This window comes from Madurella fahalii (genome assembly GCF_045866475.1).
Source record: "Madurella fahalii IFM 68171 DNA, scaffold_1, whole genome shotgun sequence".
NCBI lineage: Eukaryota > Fungi > Ascomycota > Sordariomycetes > Sordariales > Madurella > Madurella fahalii.
The window spans coordinates 660,248-680,063 of record NW_027263971.1 but is presented as its reverse complement, the minus strand read 5'-3'; the positions used below and the strand labels follow the sequence as shown (position 1 = coordinate 680,063).

The 19,816-nt window shown below is 56.9% G+C and overlaps 5 protein-coding genes across 5 annotated transcripts; 3 read left to right on the top strand and 2 right to left on the bottom strand.

Moving 5' to 3' along the window:
- Positions 1-326: 326 nt before the first annotated feature.
- On the bottom strand, positions 327-1,019 carry MFIFM68171_00207 (uncharacterized protein; the record flags this gene model as incomplete). Its single annotated transcript, XM_071055629.1, has 1 exon — positions 327-1,019. One exon carries the CDS (start codon positions 1,017-1,019, stop codon positions 327-329), a length of 693 nt encoding a protein of 230 aa, XP_070911730.1.
- Positions 1,020-3,589: 2,570 nt separating this feature from the next.
- MFIFM68171_00206 (uncharacterized protein) lies at positions 3,590-4,660 on the top strand (the record flags this gene model as incomplete). Its single annotated transcript, XM_071055628.1, has 2 exons — positions 3,590-3,827; positions 3,909-4,660. 2 exons carry the CDS (start codon positions 3,590-3,592, stop codon positions 4,658-4,660), a joined length of 990 nt encoding a protein of 329 aa, XP_070911729.1.
- A 9,632-nt stretch (positions 4,661-14,292) lies between these two features.
- MFIFM68171_00205 (uncharacterized protein) lies at positions 14,293-15,713 on the top strand (the record flags this gene model as incomplete). Its single annotated transcript, XM_071055627.1, has 2 exons — positions 14,293-14,440; positions 14,518-15,713. The coding sequence occupies 2 exons, from the start codon at positions 14,293-14,295 to the stop codon at positions 15,711-15,713; spliced, it is 1,344 nt and encodes a 447-aa protein (XP_070911728.1).
- A 278-nt stretch (positions 15,714-15,991) lies between these two features.
- MFIFM68171_00204 (uncharacterized protein) lies at positions 15,992-17,384 on the bottom strand (the record flags this gene model as incomplete). Its single annotated transcript, XM_071055626.1, has 3 exons — positions 15,992-16,847; positions 16,911-17,178; positions 17,231-17,384. The coding sequence occupies 3 exons, from the start codon at positions 17,382-17,384 to the stop codon at positions 15,992-15,994; spliced, it is 1,278 nt and encodes a 425-aa protein (XP_070911727.1).
- A 299-nt stretch (positions 17,385-17,683) lies between these two features.
- On the top strand, positions 17,684-19,684 carry NOP7 (mRNA-binding ribosome synthesis protein nop7; the record flags this gene model as incomplete). Its single annotated transcript, XM_071055625.1, has 1 exon — positions 17,684-19,684. The coding sequence occupies one exon, from the start codon at positions 17,684-17,686 to the stop codon at positions 19,682-19,684; it is 2,001 nt and encodes a 666-aa protein (XP_070911726.1).
- Positions 19,685-19,816: the final 132 nt, after the last annotated feature.

Sequence of the window (19,816 nt, the reverse complement as noted above, 5' to 3'; positions counted from 1 at the left end):
TATCCTTGATGGATGATGAGGGCCTTCCATAACCCCCAATAACCCATACAAGCCGCCTTGAGCAACCGACCCACCCTGTCCAATGTACAGTGCTGTGACCCTCGATGCGTTCCCCTCCGTAGGTAGCCCGGCCGTGGCTATTTATAAGAAAGATCTATACTCAACTGCTTTCTCCGGTCCTCGCACGCATCATTCTTCTTGCGCACCCTCCAATCTGCCTTCTGGTCCCCTTCCTACCGAGCTAAGTTGCATTGCACCATGCTGCACAGCCCCCTGCTGGTACCTCCCAATCGAATGCAAGGTGGCAGTGTTTCCCGTACGGCTGTCTACGTTAACGTCACCATGGAGGCCACACGGGATTCCGGCCCCGCAGTGCCCTGTTCCATAGCCACCATCATCTTTCTCATGGCTGTCCCGTCATGTCCTGCTGGGCCGCGGCAATAGACCGCCTCGGCAAACATGCGCAATTGCATCGGGAAGCGCGGGTCGCCGTAGTGCTCGATGATGTCGCTCTTCTCCACCGCACAGCGCAGGTTCTGGAACTGCGACGAGTCCATGCCGAAGTCTTCGCACTCGCTCTGTTTCTCGGCATTCCACCACGGCGGAAGCAGGCCGCCTCGCGAACCAGCGAGCCGAAGAAAGTGTCCGAAACCCTTCAGCCCACTGGGTGCCCCTGCGTAGAGGCTGTTGGCTTCGATCTCGCCCTCCAGCGCGTAGGTATCCTCGACACGCAGGCGGTAGGCGTCGAGGAGGAGGCGGTATACGTCCTTCTCAGAACGGTTGTGCAGCCATGTGCCGTTGTCGAGGCGGGTGAAAGGTTCAGTAATGCCCTGGTCGACGCCTTTGGGAGGCGAGAGCATTGGTGGCTGAGGGCCGTCCTTGCCGCATACCTTCTTGTGGGCCTTCCAGTCGGCTTTCTGGCAGTCGCGAGAGCAGTAGAACGTGACCGAGCACTTGGCGCAGTGCTTCAGAGTCACCTCGGGAGGTGTCTTATGGCAAGTGGTGCAACGCTGGGTCATCTTTGAGGATGGATTTGTGAAATGGAGCGGACAAAGTTGTGTCCCCTTACACAAACCTTGTATGAGGGGTTGGCACCTGGCGCCGGCTGCTGAGCATCACGTCCCTAGATATGGCCATAATTGATGGTGCCCAACACTCACGTGGGCGCCACGTCGCGATGACCACCGCCCTACGCGTGAGGCATGGATCCCTGCCGTGCCCAGCGCGTATCGTCTCGCACCCTGCACTTCTCCTATCGTAGAAGAGCACAGAGACATAGCCCTCGTTACCTGTGATGCACCAGCTAAGTCACCATTCTGGTGTGCGGGTAGGAGCGACGTACACATGTTAAAACGGTACATTACCAGTCCTACCGGAGCTCTCTGGTGACATATTTTTCGGACCGTGTACTCCGGACCGTTTCGGTCCATCAGTGTCACGGAGTAGCACCAACGGCGGTGTGAATTACAAAGTAAGAGGCGGGCCAGCGCCGGGTTCACTAGAGTATCTGCCCATGGGGCTCTAATGTAGTATTTGCTGTTACGCAGTCTCAGCCCCGATCCAAGCTTGCCGGAACCTGGGGACCGGATCGCCAACCGAGCATAGCGGCCCAGGCCCATCGGTTTGCAGTTCTCGGCGCGTCAAAGTGGGCAGTAAACACATCCGTCTCTAGTTTGTTCGCCGTTTGCGGCGGCTTCCGTTCTTAGCTGATTAGAACTCGTTAGCGTGACCCATTCAGCGATGGTGCTTCAAAAATTACACTGCTCCTCATCTCCAAAGTGCAATGATGGGGATCAGGTCACATGGTGCTGTGCTACGGCAGTTGGAATATATGTAGTCACAGGTTTGAAATCGAGCATTCAATGACATGTGATCCGGAAGTCGCTAGGGACTTAACGTGGGTGAGGCTTCTTTCCCTCTGGCGATGATAATGGAAACATGACTCTGTCTCATGGCCGCTGGCAACGAAGATACCGTCACTCCTCTCCGAGACGAACATTTCCATATGAAATAGTTCGTCATACTGGCACAATGTCTCATGATCGGTGCGGTTGTCAACAAAGCTATCGCGATACCGGAATCGAGAGTCAATAAGAAAATAAAATTAACTGATATAAAAGCTTGGGCAGTAATGGAAACTGCCAGAAGCTGAACGCAGGAGGCTGAAGAAAAACGCAAAATATCAGGGTCGATACCAGCCGGTTGTACCATCCATGTCTTGAGGCTAAGGCATAATGAAAATGGCGCGTACGCCAACTTGCCTTAAAGACCCTTTCAACCGATCGGAGAGGCGCGGTTGGAGGCTTCAGTGATGGACTTGCGTCTCCCAGAGCAAAATGATCAACGCGAGAGGTCGGTCTCATGACTTTGTAAACTCTGCACACCACACCGTATCCCCAATCAGCGACGAGAAGAGCCATTCTGATGGTCATACGACCTGGCACTTACCGGGGAGCATTCCGCTTCAAAGCTTGGGCCGTACCACTTGCGCCATGACCACGTGTATATATCCCAGTCTTCCATGCTCAGTCTTCAACGCCCCGGCCCCTCGTGGCCGAATGGTCACAGGAGTCGGGGCGTTTGGCCCTACCGCCCGGGGCCATGGGGATCGAGCCTTCGGGTTCGATTCCCGACTGAGTCGCCAGTCTCTCCCGAACCGACCGACCGGAGCAAAACCCCCAGGGCCGGGGGGGGGGGGGGGGGGGGGGGGGGTTTTGTAGCCACTGACCTCCCTTGCAACAAATCCGACGGGGGGCTCAGTGGTGAGCTTTTTGTTTGTTTTTTTTTTCCTTGTCTTTTTCCCCTTTCACCTATTTCTGACTGATGTTAAATGCGCTGGCTCAGATCGCGAATGCCCCTGATCCAATGTGCCTTGGCTGGCCCTGCAAGAGTTGAGAGGGAAAACCACCGCCGCTAACTTGTACGAATGTAAGGTATCTATGAACGATTCCTTGGTATACGGCAGGCACACACACATACGCAAACATTACTTTATATCCCTTCAGTCTTCCGCATAAATCCTGGTACTAATTTCTCATCACCTCAAGATATCTCGGTCCTCCGGCAGCTCGGTATATTGTCACGATAAGAACTTGGCTAAGGTTCGCGAGTCATGCCTCCCATCGGGCTGGCCGCCATCGATTCTACGGTGGTCGCATGGCGGGGTGTGGCCATTATGGCGAGAGCATAGGATTTCTTACTCCTAACGGGAATAATAGCTAGGTATGGACGGCCAGTATGGTGCAGAAGGAATACATCGTAGCTAGGTCGGCTCGAGCCGTTCACAAGTTCCAGCAACGAGAGGCTAGTGTAAGTTTTTTCGTGACATTTTGTTCTCCGGGTGAAAAGGCTTCTTGGTTTATTAAACGTGTTTGCTGGGTGTTTGTGATGAGCCAACGGTCCGGGTTCCGTCTTTCTTCGTCATGGCCAGCCCTACGGTCCGTTCCCTGCAAGCTGCTGCCGGCTGACAGCCCCACTCGCTACGTTTATCATTTAGTGCAGGAGCTGGAGCTCGGTTCAATATCACAATTCAACGCAGCGCACTTCTCTCACTCAGCATTTCTCAGAGCGCTTCTTCTCAGACGACACCATGGCGCCCATACGCCGCTACCTCAGGATCACAAAGTACTCGGTGCTCGAGTGTCGCATCTACCTGGACAACCCCGCACTGGCACAGTCTTGGCTTCTCAACCCTCGGGACCCCATCCTACCAAAGGTCATTGAGAGCGTGCGCCCCCTGGTTCTGCCCAAGCTCCGCGAGGAGCGGGAGCGGGAGCGGAGTCGGAAGAAGAACAAGAAACGGAGCATTAAGGACGTGGTCGTCGAGGGTGGGTACAACCTCATGCAACTTTCCCCCAAGACCTTCGCCAAGTAGCTACCGCTCGGTCGATCATGCTGAGTCACCCCAGATGAGTTCGAGGTGTCGATCTTCCTGACCGAGACCGACACGCGGCATTCGCTGCTGCACAAGCAGAAGCTCTTCCGCGACAAGGTGCAGACAAAGCTGACGTCCAACTCGTCTAAACTGACGGGTGCATCCCGCGACGCGCCCATCGATGTGGAAGGCGAGCTCTTGCGGGAGGCTGCCCAGGTCGACGTACCGATACTCCGCGAGGAGGACGAAGATCAGGACGTTGTCAACCTGGCCGACATCCCCGGGATAGATGAAACGGCAGCAGATTCGGACCCCACCAATAGGAGGCCAAAGAGACGACGCCGAGGAATAGCCGCTCCTAGCGGGCAGGGGGAGGAAGCGGACAGAAGCTCCGATGGCGATAGTGACATTGACGCCATTGAGACAGACACGTCGGCCGAGCGGCTGTTTATGGACGATGGCGACAGCGACGAAAGCGACGCAGCAATTGGTCGGCCGCCACCAAAGCGCCGCCGGGAAAAAGAGGCGGCCGCTGGTGAAACAGAAGAGCGCGACGACAAAAAGAAGATGGCTATGGACATCTCGTACGAAGGCTTCGCCATCTACGGGCGGGTACTGTGCCTCGTGGTTAAGCGGCGGGATGGCGGGAGCAAAGGCGGCAGTTCAGCCGTCCCATCCAGCGATAAATCCCAAACGGGCCGGCCTGGAGGCCAGGCTATGATGGAGAATTGGATTACATCCACCCAATTGCCTGAGACAGCCCCTGGGGATGATGACGCCCTGTGAGGCGGCTTCCGACTGCCGAATTGCACGGATCCGGCCCCTTGACATTGAACGATGCGGAGTGGCTTGTGGTGGGCGCATGTGCCGAGGACCGCGCCGCCTCTTGGCTTCTCGGAGGCCGTACGTCTGTGGTTCGATCACCACCGGTTTGATGTCATCGAACAAGGAAACACAAGTCTTTCAGCTTCAATCGGTTCTCCTCAGATTTAATCAGCCAGACGCACCCCGCCACATTTGTTTCAGTTTCTCGCTTGAGAACCCTGTTTGTGAATACGTACCGGATATTGGTGTTAAGATCGTCGTTGCGTGGTGGGAGTTCGCACCGTCCGGCCATAATCGGAGATTGGCTTGCATACATCGGTCGAAAGGCTCCGGGTTGGCGGGATTTCACTAAAAGCGAGGTTGAAACTTTTTGGGTTTGTCCGCTCACCGCAATCCCGTTGTTTTTTTCAATATCGCGAGCGCACGGGACCGCTTGTTCAGCGCCTCAACTCAATGTAAGCTGGGGGTCGCTGTTGGCCCGAGTGCCATGGCGGCGCGGGGCCCCAGGTTTTGGGCAAGCCCCCCGGCCTCATCACATTGATCACACCTTGGCTGCAAATGGCCGGCGTGACACGGCGTCGAAGTGCCGATCGTGCGCTGTATGCTGGAGCGCACGCAAGATGTCAATGGCATGATGTCAACAAGCGTATGAGGCCGGAGAGGTGCCACGAAAACAGCGACACGACTGCGTCAGCTGCAAGGCACACACGCGCTACGGAGTAGTGCGCTGTTCCGGATGGCCTCAGTGAGAGACAATCGCCATCGCGGGAATGGATACGTGAGGTCGGCCCAACAGCGCCCATGGCCGGCTAATCGGTCGGCCCCCGAGCATGGTAGACCGGCGACCCGTTTGGCCTTCTATCAAGCCTATGCAGGGCGGCTACTCAAGGCGGCGTACAGGTATCGTCTTTGCTGCTTAGGTTTGACAGTGATCGGACATGCACTTCCTGCCACCTCACTGGAAGCATGCTCGCGCAAAAGACCGGATGACCAACATGCGGAGGCGCCGGGGGTTAGCTTGCAGTGATCAGCTTAACACCACGAAATCAACGAACCGGGGTCGAAGGTACAGTACATCCACAGCGCTGGGCCTTCACACCAACTCGGAAACCCCCCAATGCACCCCCACGTACCAATGGCGGGTCTCTAATACATAAAAATTCCCGGCAGAATGGAGGGAGGGCCACATGATGGCCCGGACTGGCTCGGCTTCCCCTTTTGGCTCTTGTTGACAAGCCTAGGGCAGAGCAGATACGAAACCGAGAGGTTCCGGACAAATGGCTAAAGGACAACAGCAACAGGACAATCGCAGCGCAATTGTTACATCTGTGCACCTCATCGCATGATGGATTTGGCGGGTGGGCCGCAGCAAATGTAACCTTTGCCCTCGCGACGAGGCTGCCGTGACCCGAAATAGCGTTAGGGCTTCCACTCCTTTGGCGAACAGCCCAGCCTCCTTGCTTTGCCAGGACCTGACTAGCTTCTCTCGTCAGCGCGCCCCTTGCTCCTCCCGGCAGCGGCGGGTTCGCGAGCCCGTTTCCCGTTTTGGGGTGTCTCAATATCCAAGTTTCCAGCTCGCTGTTTGGCTGCATGTTCCAGACTCCCAGTTTTGCGACGGCTGCCCTGAACCGAATGCACACTTGCGGGCCTGTGTGCTTGCAGCATGTCCCCAAAAATGGTTGCTTTTGTTGCATGCGATCGGCCAGGGGCCGGTGCCCGTGCGCCAGCGCCAGCGAGCAATTTCCCACGTGGTGCGCAGGGGTCCCTTCTCAGCTGGCGGGGCGCATCAAGTTTTGCTGGTAACGCCGTGAACTCTTGGGGGGGGGTACCTCGGCTCTCCCCCCTTGGTTTCAGGATTTTTAATCGGCAATCGCGGCAGGTCATTGGTGCAAGAGCGGGATAGCCAGGGGAAAATGGTGTTCGCGATGCGAAGCCCCCCTGAAAAAGATGCTCCGGGCAGCCGGGCGACCAGCGTCATCACGAGCTGAAAATCTGGAGGAAGATCGACGGGTAGCGGCATTGAGCAGATTTTTTTTTTTTTTTTTCTTTTCTTTTTTTTTTTCCGTGGTTCTCGATGGGCTCTTGTCCTCGTGAGCACTAATGACCCACCCTCATTTCCGGATCGCGAGTTTTAGGGCGCACGGAGCGGAGAGTGAACCTTCCCACTGGCATCGACGGCTGGATGGGCCAACCGAGACTCTTTCTATCGCCATTATGGAATAGCTGAAGGAGATGAACAAACGGGATGACGAAAGGCGTCGTTTTCTTCCCGAGCAAGATAGTGGACACCCGCGATAAGTGTTTTGTTGGCATGGCCCTGCCCAGAAAACTCCCCGCTCCTCTGGGTTCGGTGCACCGCCTGCTCTGTGCCTGCTGACTGCATACGGAGTTTACGCAACCTACACTATATGAGGTAACGTACCTGGGGATAGGATTGGTCCCGAGTATCCAACGGAGCCACAGGGCTGTCAACATGCAGATGAGTATTCATAGCCGACTCCGGCAGCATGGATACCAGCCGTCGGCTGGGCAGGAACCAGCACACCCTCTGCATTTCCTCGAGAAATGAGCGTGGTCCTTTCTGACATCACATGCGTGCGATCTATCGCATTTGTTATCGGTGCGGCGCCGGGGGGCTTGGGCGGCTTCCTTGCTCTTCTCCGGCTGTCTCGGGCATCTTGGCTCGGTTGGTTCGGGAGCCACCAGCCGTCAACAAAATTTGACGCCCGTCATCGATCTGCTAGCGCCCGCTCTTTCAACAGAAATGAAGCCCGTTTGGTCCCGCGACATTCCGTAGCCAAGAAACGTTCGCAAGAGCGGTGAGTGGCGGTGTGAAGGCGTCTCCGTCAGACTCCATCCGTGACAGGCTTCCTCGCCTTCTGGAAGCTTGGTAAGCCCGAGATGGCCTGCGGAGTGGCGGGCCAATCCGATTGCGCGGCAGCCGCTCCGGGCTAAAACGATCCTGGTGTATTCCCGGACGACAAGATGGTTAGGGGTGCCTTTTTGGATCAGATGATCGATTTCAAAACACCAATCGGGCAATTCACGGATTCGCAAACAGCCTTCGGCCCTTCAAGATAACGGTTCAGCCGGGAACCCCCTAGGATTGGCAGAGGGTTGAGATCGCTCTCTCTCTGTTCGTTGTATTAGCGATGGCTGCCCCCACACATGATTCAAGAAACTTCAATGAGCGAGCCACAACGTTGATGCGGGTCCACGGAGGATGGTTCCAAGCTGCCGGGTCACTCGGTCACCGCACGGCCATGGGCAGTTGCTTCCTCACACCCCGTTGTGTGGTAGAGTTCGGGACGCCTGTCCGTTTGGGATATGCATTGGCCTCCGGGCACCGTTATCTAGCGTGCAGCACCCGCGAGAGACTCTAACCCCCGAACACCGAACCAGTGGATGTTTCTTTGCTGAGTGAGATCTGCCTCGGTTAAGCATCTCGGGACGCGAAGCTCCTACTAATTCGGGCTGCCTTGACTATCGGGAACGGGACCCGCGGATTGGCAATATCCCGGGGACGCGAAGTGCTCACACACACACACACACACACACACACACACACATACACATACACGCCATTCGCCATTCTGGGGCCCATACTGCTTGCGCATTAATGCTTGCTGACGGCGTCGACGATATTACAGCGGCTAATTAGCTCGTTGATGGTGTGTGATGCGTGTTCTTGTTGCGGCCATGCACCACCTTCGGCTCTCGGCTCTCTTTTCCAACATCAATACACCTCTGGTTTTTCCGGCGGCCGCCGCCGTGCCACCTTCAGCTCCCGCCTGCGCCGCTTGTTTGCAAAACAAACATATGCTCCTGCGATATTCGTACCACAGCTGCCAAAAATACGGGTCTTGTCAGCGTGAAACGCTTGAATAGCCGCTGTGGTGCGCGCGGCTGTTCATTCCGCCTAATATGTAAAGCGCGTCTCAACATTAAGCGCCGAGATGCAATCTAAAGTACGCCGTGGTGCCGCTTGGAACCGCCCGGGATATCACCTACGCGGGGAGATCCTCGCAGGACACATGAAGGGCCGCAACCCTAGGCTCGGACCCCGAGTTCGCATGTTGCAGGGTCTCGGTAAGTAGGGAAATGTACCGTTGTTTTGTGCTACGGTCCGTTATTGCCTAGCAGACATTTGCGGCCGCTTTGTCGACCTTGAATGTTACCAGTCACATTTCTTGCTCATGTTGGCTGGTGAAACAACTCGCTCCATGTTCATGATCACGCCAATCACCCCTGCTTACACCCGACAGCCGGCATCAGGCTGCCTGGTCTCTTGCTCACAGACCCCGGCAACTGGACCTGGACATGCCAACGCATCTAAAATGCAATTCCATTGCCCGAACTCCTGACTCACATGGGAGAAACGTGGTCGCGGGTGGAGCTATCGCATCGGGTTCCCGAAAAAGGGAAGAAGCAAGGCTGCGCTGCTGCAACGAGGGGCACTGTCAACCCACGTTGTTTACTTGTATTGCTCACACACCAGCATGTCACAGTCACAATATCTGTCCGGACACAGCCAAACGAACCTGTTTGTGCCCTGCGGCGAAGTGCGGGGAAAGGGGATCGCCCTGCCCTCCTGCGGCTGCCCGATTTGCGTGGGGCTTGCAGGGACGGTGATAACAGTAGCGTACGTGTACAGGTCTGGCCGATGGTGCCTAGGAACCGTAATCCAAACCGAGACGGGCCGGTTCCTGGGCCTGGTAAGCGGCCATCAACAAACATGAAAGGTGGTGTGCACACAGAAAGCCACAACACAGACATTGTCGGGGCGACTAGCCGACCGACTGCTCCCGCTCGCGCTCCTCCGTGTCAGCTGTTACTCGGTAACCTCGGGTGCAGCGGGAGCTGGGATGATAACCATCCAGGATGTCGGGGGTGTGGTCGAGAGACAAGGCTGGATCGAGGGGCATGGTTACGCGCAGCTGCTTTGCAGGACATATTGGTCGGGTCGGCGTTGCCGGGTCGGAAAGGGAAAAAAAAAGAAAAAAGGAACTATTTCCACTTCTGTCATGGAAATCAAGAGCCCAGCGCGCTGAAAGCCTTGGCCGGTCTGCAGAGAGGAAGCAAGAGAAAAGTAATGGCGGGTGCGGAGTAGCGGCACAACAACGGCGATAATTGGTTTCCCCCGGAAAGGGATGATGCGATCGAGTCGCCAAGCAGCCCATCGTTCGGTGTTTTCTTTTCTGACCTGAGTTGTGATCTGTCATCTGGGTGGCCTAAAGGGTCCATGTCGCTTCTAATTCCTCTAAGCCACCACGAGACGTGGCAGTTTCGCGCAACACTCATCATCGGGGATACGAAGGCAGGGATATGTTCAACAGTCAGAAAAAAAAAACCAAGAAAGGCTGCACATTGTCGGGGGTTGGCTGACCACCACTGGAAGGGAACCTGCGTCGGCTCACGAGTTTCCCGATTAGAGCTTGTCTCGGGCTCTATACCTGTTTTTGAAACAGAGCTTTCTTTGAGAGGCATTGCATCTCAAACACTGGGAAAAACTCAAATCGCAAAGGTGCTTTCGGGCGAGGGCGCTAGGCTGTTTGTAATTGAACATGTTTTTTTTTGGGGGGGGGGGGGGGGGGGGGGGGGGGGGTTTTGCGATCAGAGCCCCTGAATGCCGTGACGTTGGCAAAAAAGTCAAATTTTCAGACGCAGGCACCCCCTGAAATGCGCTGAAATGCGGTCAAAGGCCATCGCGACAGGACCAGGCTGATTCCGGCCCACTCTCCCAGGAAGCCCTGAAAGTGTAAAATTGTTTCGCACAACAAACTCTCAAACGGCAAATTTTGTCAGGAATGTTGAAATTGGCTGTGGGGTCCGTAGACTTGCACAAGGCTTCGATCCGAGTCCATGTCCCCACTGCCGTGTCTAAATTTGCATTGTCCAAGATCGCCTTTCAGCTCGCCGTGCGCCGCCTTTTTTCGGAACACCCGTCTTTTTTTTTTTTTTTTTTTTTTGAGAGCGTCCCAGCCGGCGGGGGGCGCTGCACCTCCCGAGCGCAGCGCTCCGGGCGCTTCCGTTTGCGCTGGACAGCGGCCCGGCTTCTGCGCCCAAGTTTCAAGCTAGACCTCCTGCCGAGTGCGGGCTTTTACACAGCGCCTAAGAAGCAGCAGAGATGCCCAACCACCAGGGTAAAACATGGGCTTGAACTTCGGACGGAGCCTGAACGCGCTGATTGCCGGCCAGGCTCGGCCAGGCTCGGCCACCACAGGTGGGACGGGCAGAGCGGCCAAGTATCGACCGCTCTTCGTCATGGGAAGTGTGAAGGTGTGCACCGGTGGGCTTGTACTGTACATGTCGTATCTCTCGGACCGGGGTTGGCGGTATTAACGACAGGGAGCCCCCCGGGCCTTTGATGCTGTGTTTCATTACCTTGTGGTGGTCATCGAGAACCTGGCAACCTTGAGTTGCTGCCAAGCCCTGGCTGCGTCACCGCAACTTGCGCTCCACTATCGTCGTAAATACATTACTCCTGGCCCGCGTGACTTGTGCTTGGCATCGCCGCTGGGCACCCAGGCGCGGTATGATTACGGATGCTGATGTACACTTCGCCCCGAGTCGCGTACCAAGGACTCACACCTGGCCAGGGACCGTCGGTACCTGGAGCCCCACAAGTCCTGGTAGCCCTGTCTGTGAACATTTGCTCTTTCCATCCTGGGCCTGTGAGGGCAATCTGGAGGTTGTCAGTCGCCGGCTTCCTACATATAAGGCTGCCTCTGCCCTCCCACCCTGTCTCGTCTGCCTTCTCGGACTAATCAGCAGACCAACAAACCGCCATCACATCATTATCAGAGCACCAAGAGATCACAACCTTGCTCTTCTCTTTCGAGATACTTAACTACGACTTCTCCCCCGGCTCTTCCATCCAACGCGCTACCGGCAAAACACCCCCCTTATACCATCAAAGACAGTACATCAACCACCAAAGCTGGCTTTGTCCGCAACCAAACAGTCAACAATCGCAATGATGCCCGCTCAGAGACCCTCGCAGCTTCCTCCCTGCCCCGGCCCCCCGCCGAGCCGGCCTCTGCCCCCTCTTCCTAAGAGAGGGTAAGGAGGTCGGTGGCCAATGCGGCCGCTCGAACAACCGACGTCTCGCGCAATCTACTTGCCGCCATTATCTGGTCGCCAGCTCTGTCGATGCCTTTTTGGATCTCGACAGGCCGCACGCTAAAGCAAAAAACGCCTTTGGCTGTGGATGCGAGGCTGTGATCGCACGCTAGTTACGGCCTCTCTGTATTGGTTTCCGAACCCAACATTCGCCCGCTGCACGCCATTGTGCTGTGCATGCCTGCGCGTTTCTCGAAACCACATTGGCAACGCAACCCCTCCATAAGCCTCGACACAGCCATTGAACTGCCATCCCAAACTTCAGGGGGCACCGGCCCTGATTGGTCGACCCAGACAAGAAGCTTCCGCCGCTCGACCACGCAGCCTGCTGTGCGTCTCGTGCGGAATTCCAGTTCCTGGCACCACCAACCCGTCTTCGGCTGCATTGCTTCCACCCGAGCCGTCTTTCCACCACACCATCTATTGCGGATCTGTCCCGAGAGCCGGCTCATAGGGAGTTTCGACCTTCCTCTTCGATTTTTGCGGCGCCGGACACATGGGCGCATTCGACTTGTACCACCACCATCTCGGAATAACGGACATTTTAATCAACGACTTGTCAATTTCCTTTTTATTTTTTTTCTGTCTTGTTTTGGAGCGATGACAGCAATATCAAGCGTTACGACATTTTTGGCATTTGGGGACTTTTCCTTGTTTTCCTAGAAGGGTTTTTCCGTTTCAACTGTACAACTAGGAGCATGGACACCGGCGTCATTTGGGATCAAGCCGCCGATACCCCCGCAGGAAGCAGAGTTATGAGGAAGAACGAAACGGTATTTTCCGAGTTGATCGGAATGTGGGTTGAGCGGTTTACCATGCCGCCGACTCAAAAGGGAGTTCAACAAACAGGCGGGCATCGGACAGAGCAAGGTTGGGGGGCTCTCAATGCGGGCTAGTGGTGCCAGAATAACCTTGGATATATTATTACGAATCCAAACTAATAATGCAACCGTGTCACGAGCCTGGTGCCATTGTCCACTTTCTGAGATCCAGATCGGTTGAAACCACGACGCTCATCAGATCATGACCTGCATGCCACCATGATTCCCCGTGGGAAAACGGGGATGCAATGGGGGGTCTGGATACAACTACAATTCGGTGTCGAGTGCGGTCTCCACCCAGATGCGACACTGTCGAATACCCCTCGGCAAGAGAGACAGTTACATCATGGCATTCGGGATCGCATGTCTGAGGCGCAAATGACTGTACAACGCGGAGCAAACGGCGAGCCGCAACCGGGGAAATCCAGGCGCGGATAATGACAGGTGGGCGGGAGATCAACGTTCTCTCCTCTCCAACAGCCCAGTGATTATTAAGAGGCTTGAGGCTTGGGCGATCGTGGTCCACCGGCCTGAAACGAAATGATGTCCATCTCGTCCTATCGACATCATCGTCATCATCATGATCATCATCATCATCGATCGGGCGCAGTTGGCGACTTGTGCCGATTATTAGCGGCGAAGGGCAGGATCGCGCATAAGGGGCGTATAGTTGCTCGCCGTCTCCTGCTTTCATTGCCGAGTGTTGCACCCCTCCATCCGGGAACTCAAAAAGTCCTCCCGCGGAGTCGGCCACAGGACCAAGAAACCGGGGGGCGCTTGCGAGAGGAAGAGACTGCTCCTTTGGGAACTCTGCACAGGATTTCGGCGCTACGCTAGCAACATATGTACAGGTAAGGTACAGTACGTCCCGCGTCCGGGCCGAAGATGCAGCGCAACGTCACTATTGCCAGCATTTCACTCAATAGAGCTGCAAGTATCATGCGAGGGAGGCATTTTTTGAGAAATGTGAAACGACTTGTTGTTGTTGGGAAACAGGGTCGACGTTATTTCATGTTTATTGCAAATCAGCTGTTTGAGGCAGGAGGTACTCTCCGGTTATTTGCAGGCCACCCCGTGTTCGATTTGACAAATCTCCGAGTATCGCTGTCATGAGACAATCCCTATGCAAAACGGCGGAGGGGAGAGAAAATAAGAAGGGGACTGAAAGAAACAAACCGGGGAAAGAGGCAGAAGCGCATCCCGGCGTAATAATGTTGACTGTTAGATAACAACTCAGCCACCAGACGCAAGGGCGGAAAAGAGAGGAAATTGGAATTGCCCGTTTTGCCGAGGGGCAGATTTGGCGTCGGGGACGGGAGCAGTGGGTCAAGAGAGCCGGCGGCAGGGGCGGCAAGGGCGGCAGGGACCCCCACTACCCTTTCTCCAGCCGTCGGCGGCGTTCTAGAAACCTTCCATTCATATCCGGGTCCAGGTTCCCGCAGAGTTGTTAGCGTTATCAGGTTCCGAAAGCCTTATCACCACGTGGATACGTGCAACCTCTGAAACACGTCCGCGCCTCGATCGAACGGTAAGAAAGACGGGAGGCAGGGCAGCCGCAATTAGCCGAGAGATCTGTGCTAAACCTGTGACGACTCGCAGTTATTCTCGGCGGCGTACTTGGTGTACCGGAGATTTTTCATCTGGCGCGCCATGGTTCTCCAACTCTACGTCTGGGGGCCGGCATTCGGCCTCCCATCCATCGACGCCGAGTGCCTGGCCACAATCGCATACCTCGCCCAAACCACCAGCCCGGCCGAGTACCAACTCATCCAGAGCAGCCCTTCAGCCGTACCCACCCGTACGTCCCCGTGCCCTTCCTCCCGCTTTCGCGTTCGCAGCCCCAATCCTAACTCCATGCTACGCAATGTGACATAGAACACCTCCCGGCCCTCTACAACACCTCCACCGGCACCTGGACATCCGGCTACAGCCCCATAACCCGCCATCTCGCCTCCCACCCGCCTCCCACCTTCCACGACCCTTCCCCATTGGGATCACCCACCCTGACGACAACAACAACAACAACAACAGCAACAACGACAAGAACAAGAAAAACAACAACAACAGCAGCAGCAGCAGCAACAACAACAACCCGCGCACACGCAGACAGCACAGCCTACACCGCCTTCCTGACCTCGCACGCCGCGCCGCTGGTCTCGCTGTCCCTGTACGTCTCGTCGGCCAACTACGGCGGCGCCACGCGGCCCGCCTACAGCCGCGTGCTGCCGTTCCCGCTGCCGTGGACGGAGCCGCCGGCGGTGCGCGCCGCGCACGCCCGCCGCGCCGAGCACCTTGGCCTGTCCAGCCTGGACACGGACGCGGACGCGGCCGCGGAGCGCGCGGAGGCGCGGGAGGAGGCGCGGGCCGCGCGGGAGGGTTGGGTCACGGTCCCCGCCTCGCTGAAGACCCCCGCGACGAAGGGCGGTGCGGCTGGCGGACTGCTGGGCTTGGCCCCCGAGCAGAAGGCGAGGATCCGCCTGGAGAGCGTGGCTGCCGAGGTGCTGGATGTGCTCGGCGAGGTGGACTGGGACGGCCAGACGTGCGTGCTGAAGTGTCTGGGGTTTGCCTACCTGGCTCTGATGGCCGTGCCCGAGGTGCCGCGGCCGTGGTTGAGGGAGGTGATGGAGCGGAGGTATGGCGGGCTGCGGGAGTTTGTGGAGGGGTTTAGGAGGGAGGTTTTTGGAAGCGGGGTCAAGGAATTGCCGTGGGTGGAGGAGAAGGAGGAGGGTGGGCAAAGCGCCTCCGTCGTCAAAGTCGGGGCGAGGTTTGCGAGGGGGGTGTTGGCCGAGGTGCCGTGGTTGGGGGAGCAGTGGTGCGGGTGGTGGGCGGCGAGGAAGAAGAGGCAGGAGAGGAAGAGGAGGGGGTTGAAGACTGGTTCGAGCGGGGATTTGCTTCTGTTTTCGGGGATAGGGATGACGCTGATGGCTGTGGGTGCGGGTGTCTTTTTCTACCGCGGTCTGCCGCCGTTTGGCGCGGCGGTGCAGCTCTGGCGGAAACCGGTGGTGACGTTGAGCAGTCTCGGGGCGGCCGGGGCTATGTTCTCTGGCGCCTTCTATGGCATGGATGTGTAATGACGGACTGACCATATGAGGTACATTGGCGTCTGGAGCGTGAACTGCATTAGGAAAATAGACATGGACAGATTCCCCTCGATATGCGTTTGCACGAAGAGACCGCTGTCACAGTATAGCATTAATGCGCTGGAGTCCCGAGTTCCACACGAATTCCTTGTGTCAATTGTTCGCAGGAAACAAAATACAGCAATGCAGAAAATGACAAACAAAAATGGCTATGATGCTAGTCGTAGACTGTAGATTATCGTACAAGCCCTCAAGCAACCCCTTGACCCCTATATCTGCCTAATCTCCTTGCCCGCCATCTCAGGCCTCTCGACCTCCCATTCATCTCTCAGTACGGCAAACATGAGGTCGCATACCAACAGACTCTGACCCAGGCCCCACACCAAGGTGATGGCATAGAAGAAGTTTGCGTTGCCGCTACCCGCATAAATCCACAGATAATAGAACGCCGGCCCCAGGAAGGTGGCATACATGATCACGGCGGCAATCACAAACGAGTAGCGCATCAGCGGGAACACGTGGCGGTACAGCGGCACCATGGCCAGGAACAGCGACGTGTCGCTGATGCTCGGGTACGGCTTGAAGATGCCAAAGATGCCCAGCAGCAGCGTCAGCACCACGAGTGGTTGGCGGCGGATACGCACGCTCAGTCCGCCCACGTAGCATGACAGGTGAAGCCAGAAGACCGCCAGGAAGAAGGAGCGGAACGAGTCGAACATCTCGATGAAGAAGTACCACCAGAGACCGACGTTGGGCGTCAAATCTGAGAGCGTCAGCTGCACGCCGTAGGTCGACGGCAGAAACTCCCACGAGCCAGTGATGAGATAGGACATCTGGAAGAGTACTGCGAGAACGCCGGCAACGATGGATACGTTGATCGCGGCGAATTTGAAGCCGGACTTGACGGCACGCTCAGGGCGCTGCCGGTCATAGCAGAGCAGGAGGAGCGGTGGGAGCAGGAGCAGCGGGTACATGGATAGATAGCTCGCGAACGACAGGGCTACCATTGCGCCGAAAGGTGCGCCGGACACGGCTTTGGCGATGGCGTGGAGGATGGCGCAGGTTGTGAAGACGCTAGTTGACCGTCCAATGCATGTCGCGACTGTGAACGGGTTGAAGAGGAACCTGGGGATGGTCAGCATGCGCACGGCGGGGCAGAGTTGCGTCAGGGGTATGTTGTCCACATACACGGCAGCAATAACAAAACCGCTCCAACGCTTCTCCCGACGCGGGGAGGTAAAGAGAGCAGAGGATCCCGCCTCGCCCGAGTCGGCAATTCGCCATAACGCGCCGGCGCTCAGCAGATCCACGGCAATGTACAAGAGGTATGTAAAGATCGGAAGGCTCGTGGAGCTCGGAAGTAGCGAGAAGAGCGGGAGGAAGAGGGGCGCCTGGTGGTAGACGCCCCCATCGTAGGGCGAGACATTGTGGTTATACAAAAAGAGGCCTTCCTGCACTGCGCGACAGTTAGCGCTGTAACAAATCAACAGCTTGCGACGCGGGCTTACAGCGCTTGAAGCTCGTGACGGGGGTTGAGATCTCGACGCGGCCTGTCAGCAAGTCGGGGAGACCGGGAAGCAGGGTGAAGATGGCAAGTCGAAGGACGGCGGCGCCAATATACAGGCCCGCCGTCCTCGCCACGGTTACCTTGCCGCCATCCATTTCCCAATGCGCCACGGCCAGAGCATGGGAAAGTGGTGGTGCGAGAAGAAGCTGAAGATGCAAGTTTAGGTAACCAAGCGCAGTTCGTGCCAGCGAATGGAGTTCTTGGCAGGGACTCGCAGTGGGCCTGGATCTCACAATCTTATCGGAAGCGGTGGCAGACGGCACAAAATGTTATTTGGATAAAAAAAAAAATCCAAAAAGTTCGGCGAAGCGACAGCGCCCCGCCAGTCGAACTCTGCACAGAGGATCGAGCTCCAGCAATCTGCCGCCGGCCATCACACTCCAATTGAAGCACAATGGCCAAGATCAAAAAGAAGGGCAAGGCCGGCCAGGCCAAGAATTACATCACGCGCACCCAGGCGGTCAAGAAGCTGCAGATCAGCCTGCCCGACTTCCGCAAGCTCTGCATCTGGAAGGGCATCTATCCGCGCGAGCCCCGGAACCGCAAGAAGGTGTCCAAGTCGGCCACCGCCTCGACCACCTTCTACTACACCAAGGACATCCAGTACCTTCTGCACGAGCCGCTGCTGGCAAAATTCCGCGACCAAAAGGTTCTCGAGAAGAAGATCTCGCGCGCCCTCGGCCGCGGCGATGTCTCGGACGCCGCCCGTCTCGAGCGCAATGCTGCCCGCCCCGACAAGACGGGCAAGCCGCGCTACACGCTCAACCACGTTATCCGCGAGCGCTACCCGACCTTCATCGACGCCCTCCGCGACCTGGACGACTGCCTGTCGATGCTCTTTCTCTTCGCTAATCTCCCGTCGACTACGGCCGTGCCCGCCAAGATGATCGCACGCTGCGAGCGCCTCTGTCTCGAATTCCAGCACTACCTCATCGTCTCGCACAGCCTGCGCAAGTCGTTCCTGTCCATCAAGGGCATCTACTACCAGGCCAACATCCAGGGCGAGGACATCCTCTGGCTGGTGCCCTACAAGTTCAACCAGAGGATTGTCGGGGATGTTGACTTCCGCATTATGGGAACCTTTGTCGAGTTCTACATGACGTTGCTCGGCTTTGTCAACTACCGGTTGTACACGTCCGTCGGACTCAAGTATCCCCCCAAGTTCGACACGGCCAAGGACGACCAAGGTGCCGAGCTCGCCGCCTTTGCCCTCGAAGGCATGAATCTGGCTACGAACGGCGGGAATAAAGCCATCACGAATGGCGAGACCGAGCACGGACCGGACCCCAAAGTCCAGGCTGAGGTCGACAAGCTGGTACGACAGCTAAAGGACGAGTCGAACGGCGAGAAGGTCGCCGAGGAGAGCCCCGCCGAAGATGCGGAGGGAGAGGACAAGCCTAGCGATGCCATTGACAAGTTTGAGCCGGCCGCGCCCGGCGGTGACGTTCTGCCGCAGCCGTCGTACAGCAGCAACGACCCATCTCAATTATTCTCCAAATTTACTTTCTTCCTATCACGTGAGACACCACGCCAGCCGCTTGAGTTCATCCTCCGCGCGTTTGGCTGCAAGAGGATAGGTTGGGACTCGGTTCTTGGCGAGGGCGCCTTCACGACGGATGAGTCAGACCCCTCCATCACGCACCAGATCGTCGACAGGCCAGTCATTCAGGCCGTGATGAATGAAAGCGGCGACGGCGAGGACAACCAGACGGCGCAGAAGCTCGGGCCGAATCACCGGTACCCCGGGAGAGTGTATGTGCAACCACAATGGGTGTGGGACAGTGTCAACGACGAGGAATTGAAGAGCCCAGAGCTCTATGCGCCAGGGACGTCGCTCCCTCCTCACCTCAGCCCCTTCGTCAAGCCCACACAAGGACAGTACGATCCTACAGTCCCTCTGGAGGAGCAACAAACAGAAGCCGAGGCCATCGATGCTGAACTCGAGGATGCCAACGAGGAGGAGCAGAGCGGCGACGACTCCGAGGTTGGGAACGACATGGATGTCGCTTCCGAGGGAGAAGATGAGGAGGAAGAGGAAGAGGATGGCGAGTTTGGCGGATTCGATGAGGAAGAGGAGGAAGGCTCTGAGGAAGAGGAAGAAGAAGCGGTACTGCAGCGGCAGCGCGAGCTTGAGGCTGAGATCTCTGGCAAGTCGGTCAAGAGCAAGCAGGTAGACGCCAAGACCAAGGCGAAGCTAGAGGCGAAGAAGGCACTGGAGCGGAAGAAGCGCGAGGAGGCCGAGGACTTGGAACGGGCCAAGGGCATGCTCAGCAAGAAGAAGCGCAAGCTGTTTGAGCAGATGCAGTACACCAACAACAAGAAGAGCGCCGAGGACATGAAGCTGCGGGCGAAGCGGAGGAAGTTGGAAAAGGAGTTGGCGGCGAAAAAGGCGTAGTGTGTATTTGCTGGATTTGAGCAATGAGATACCATTGGGCAATGCCGTTGCCGTCCGGACGTGAAGTGATCTATCAGGGGTCTAGGACCGAAGCACTGCAAGGGTCCTCCTCCAACTTGAGAATCTCGGTTT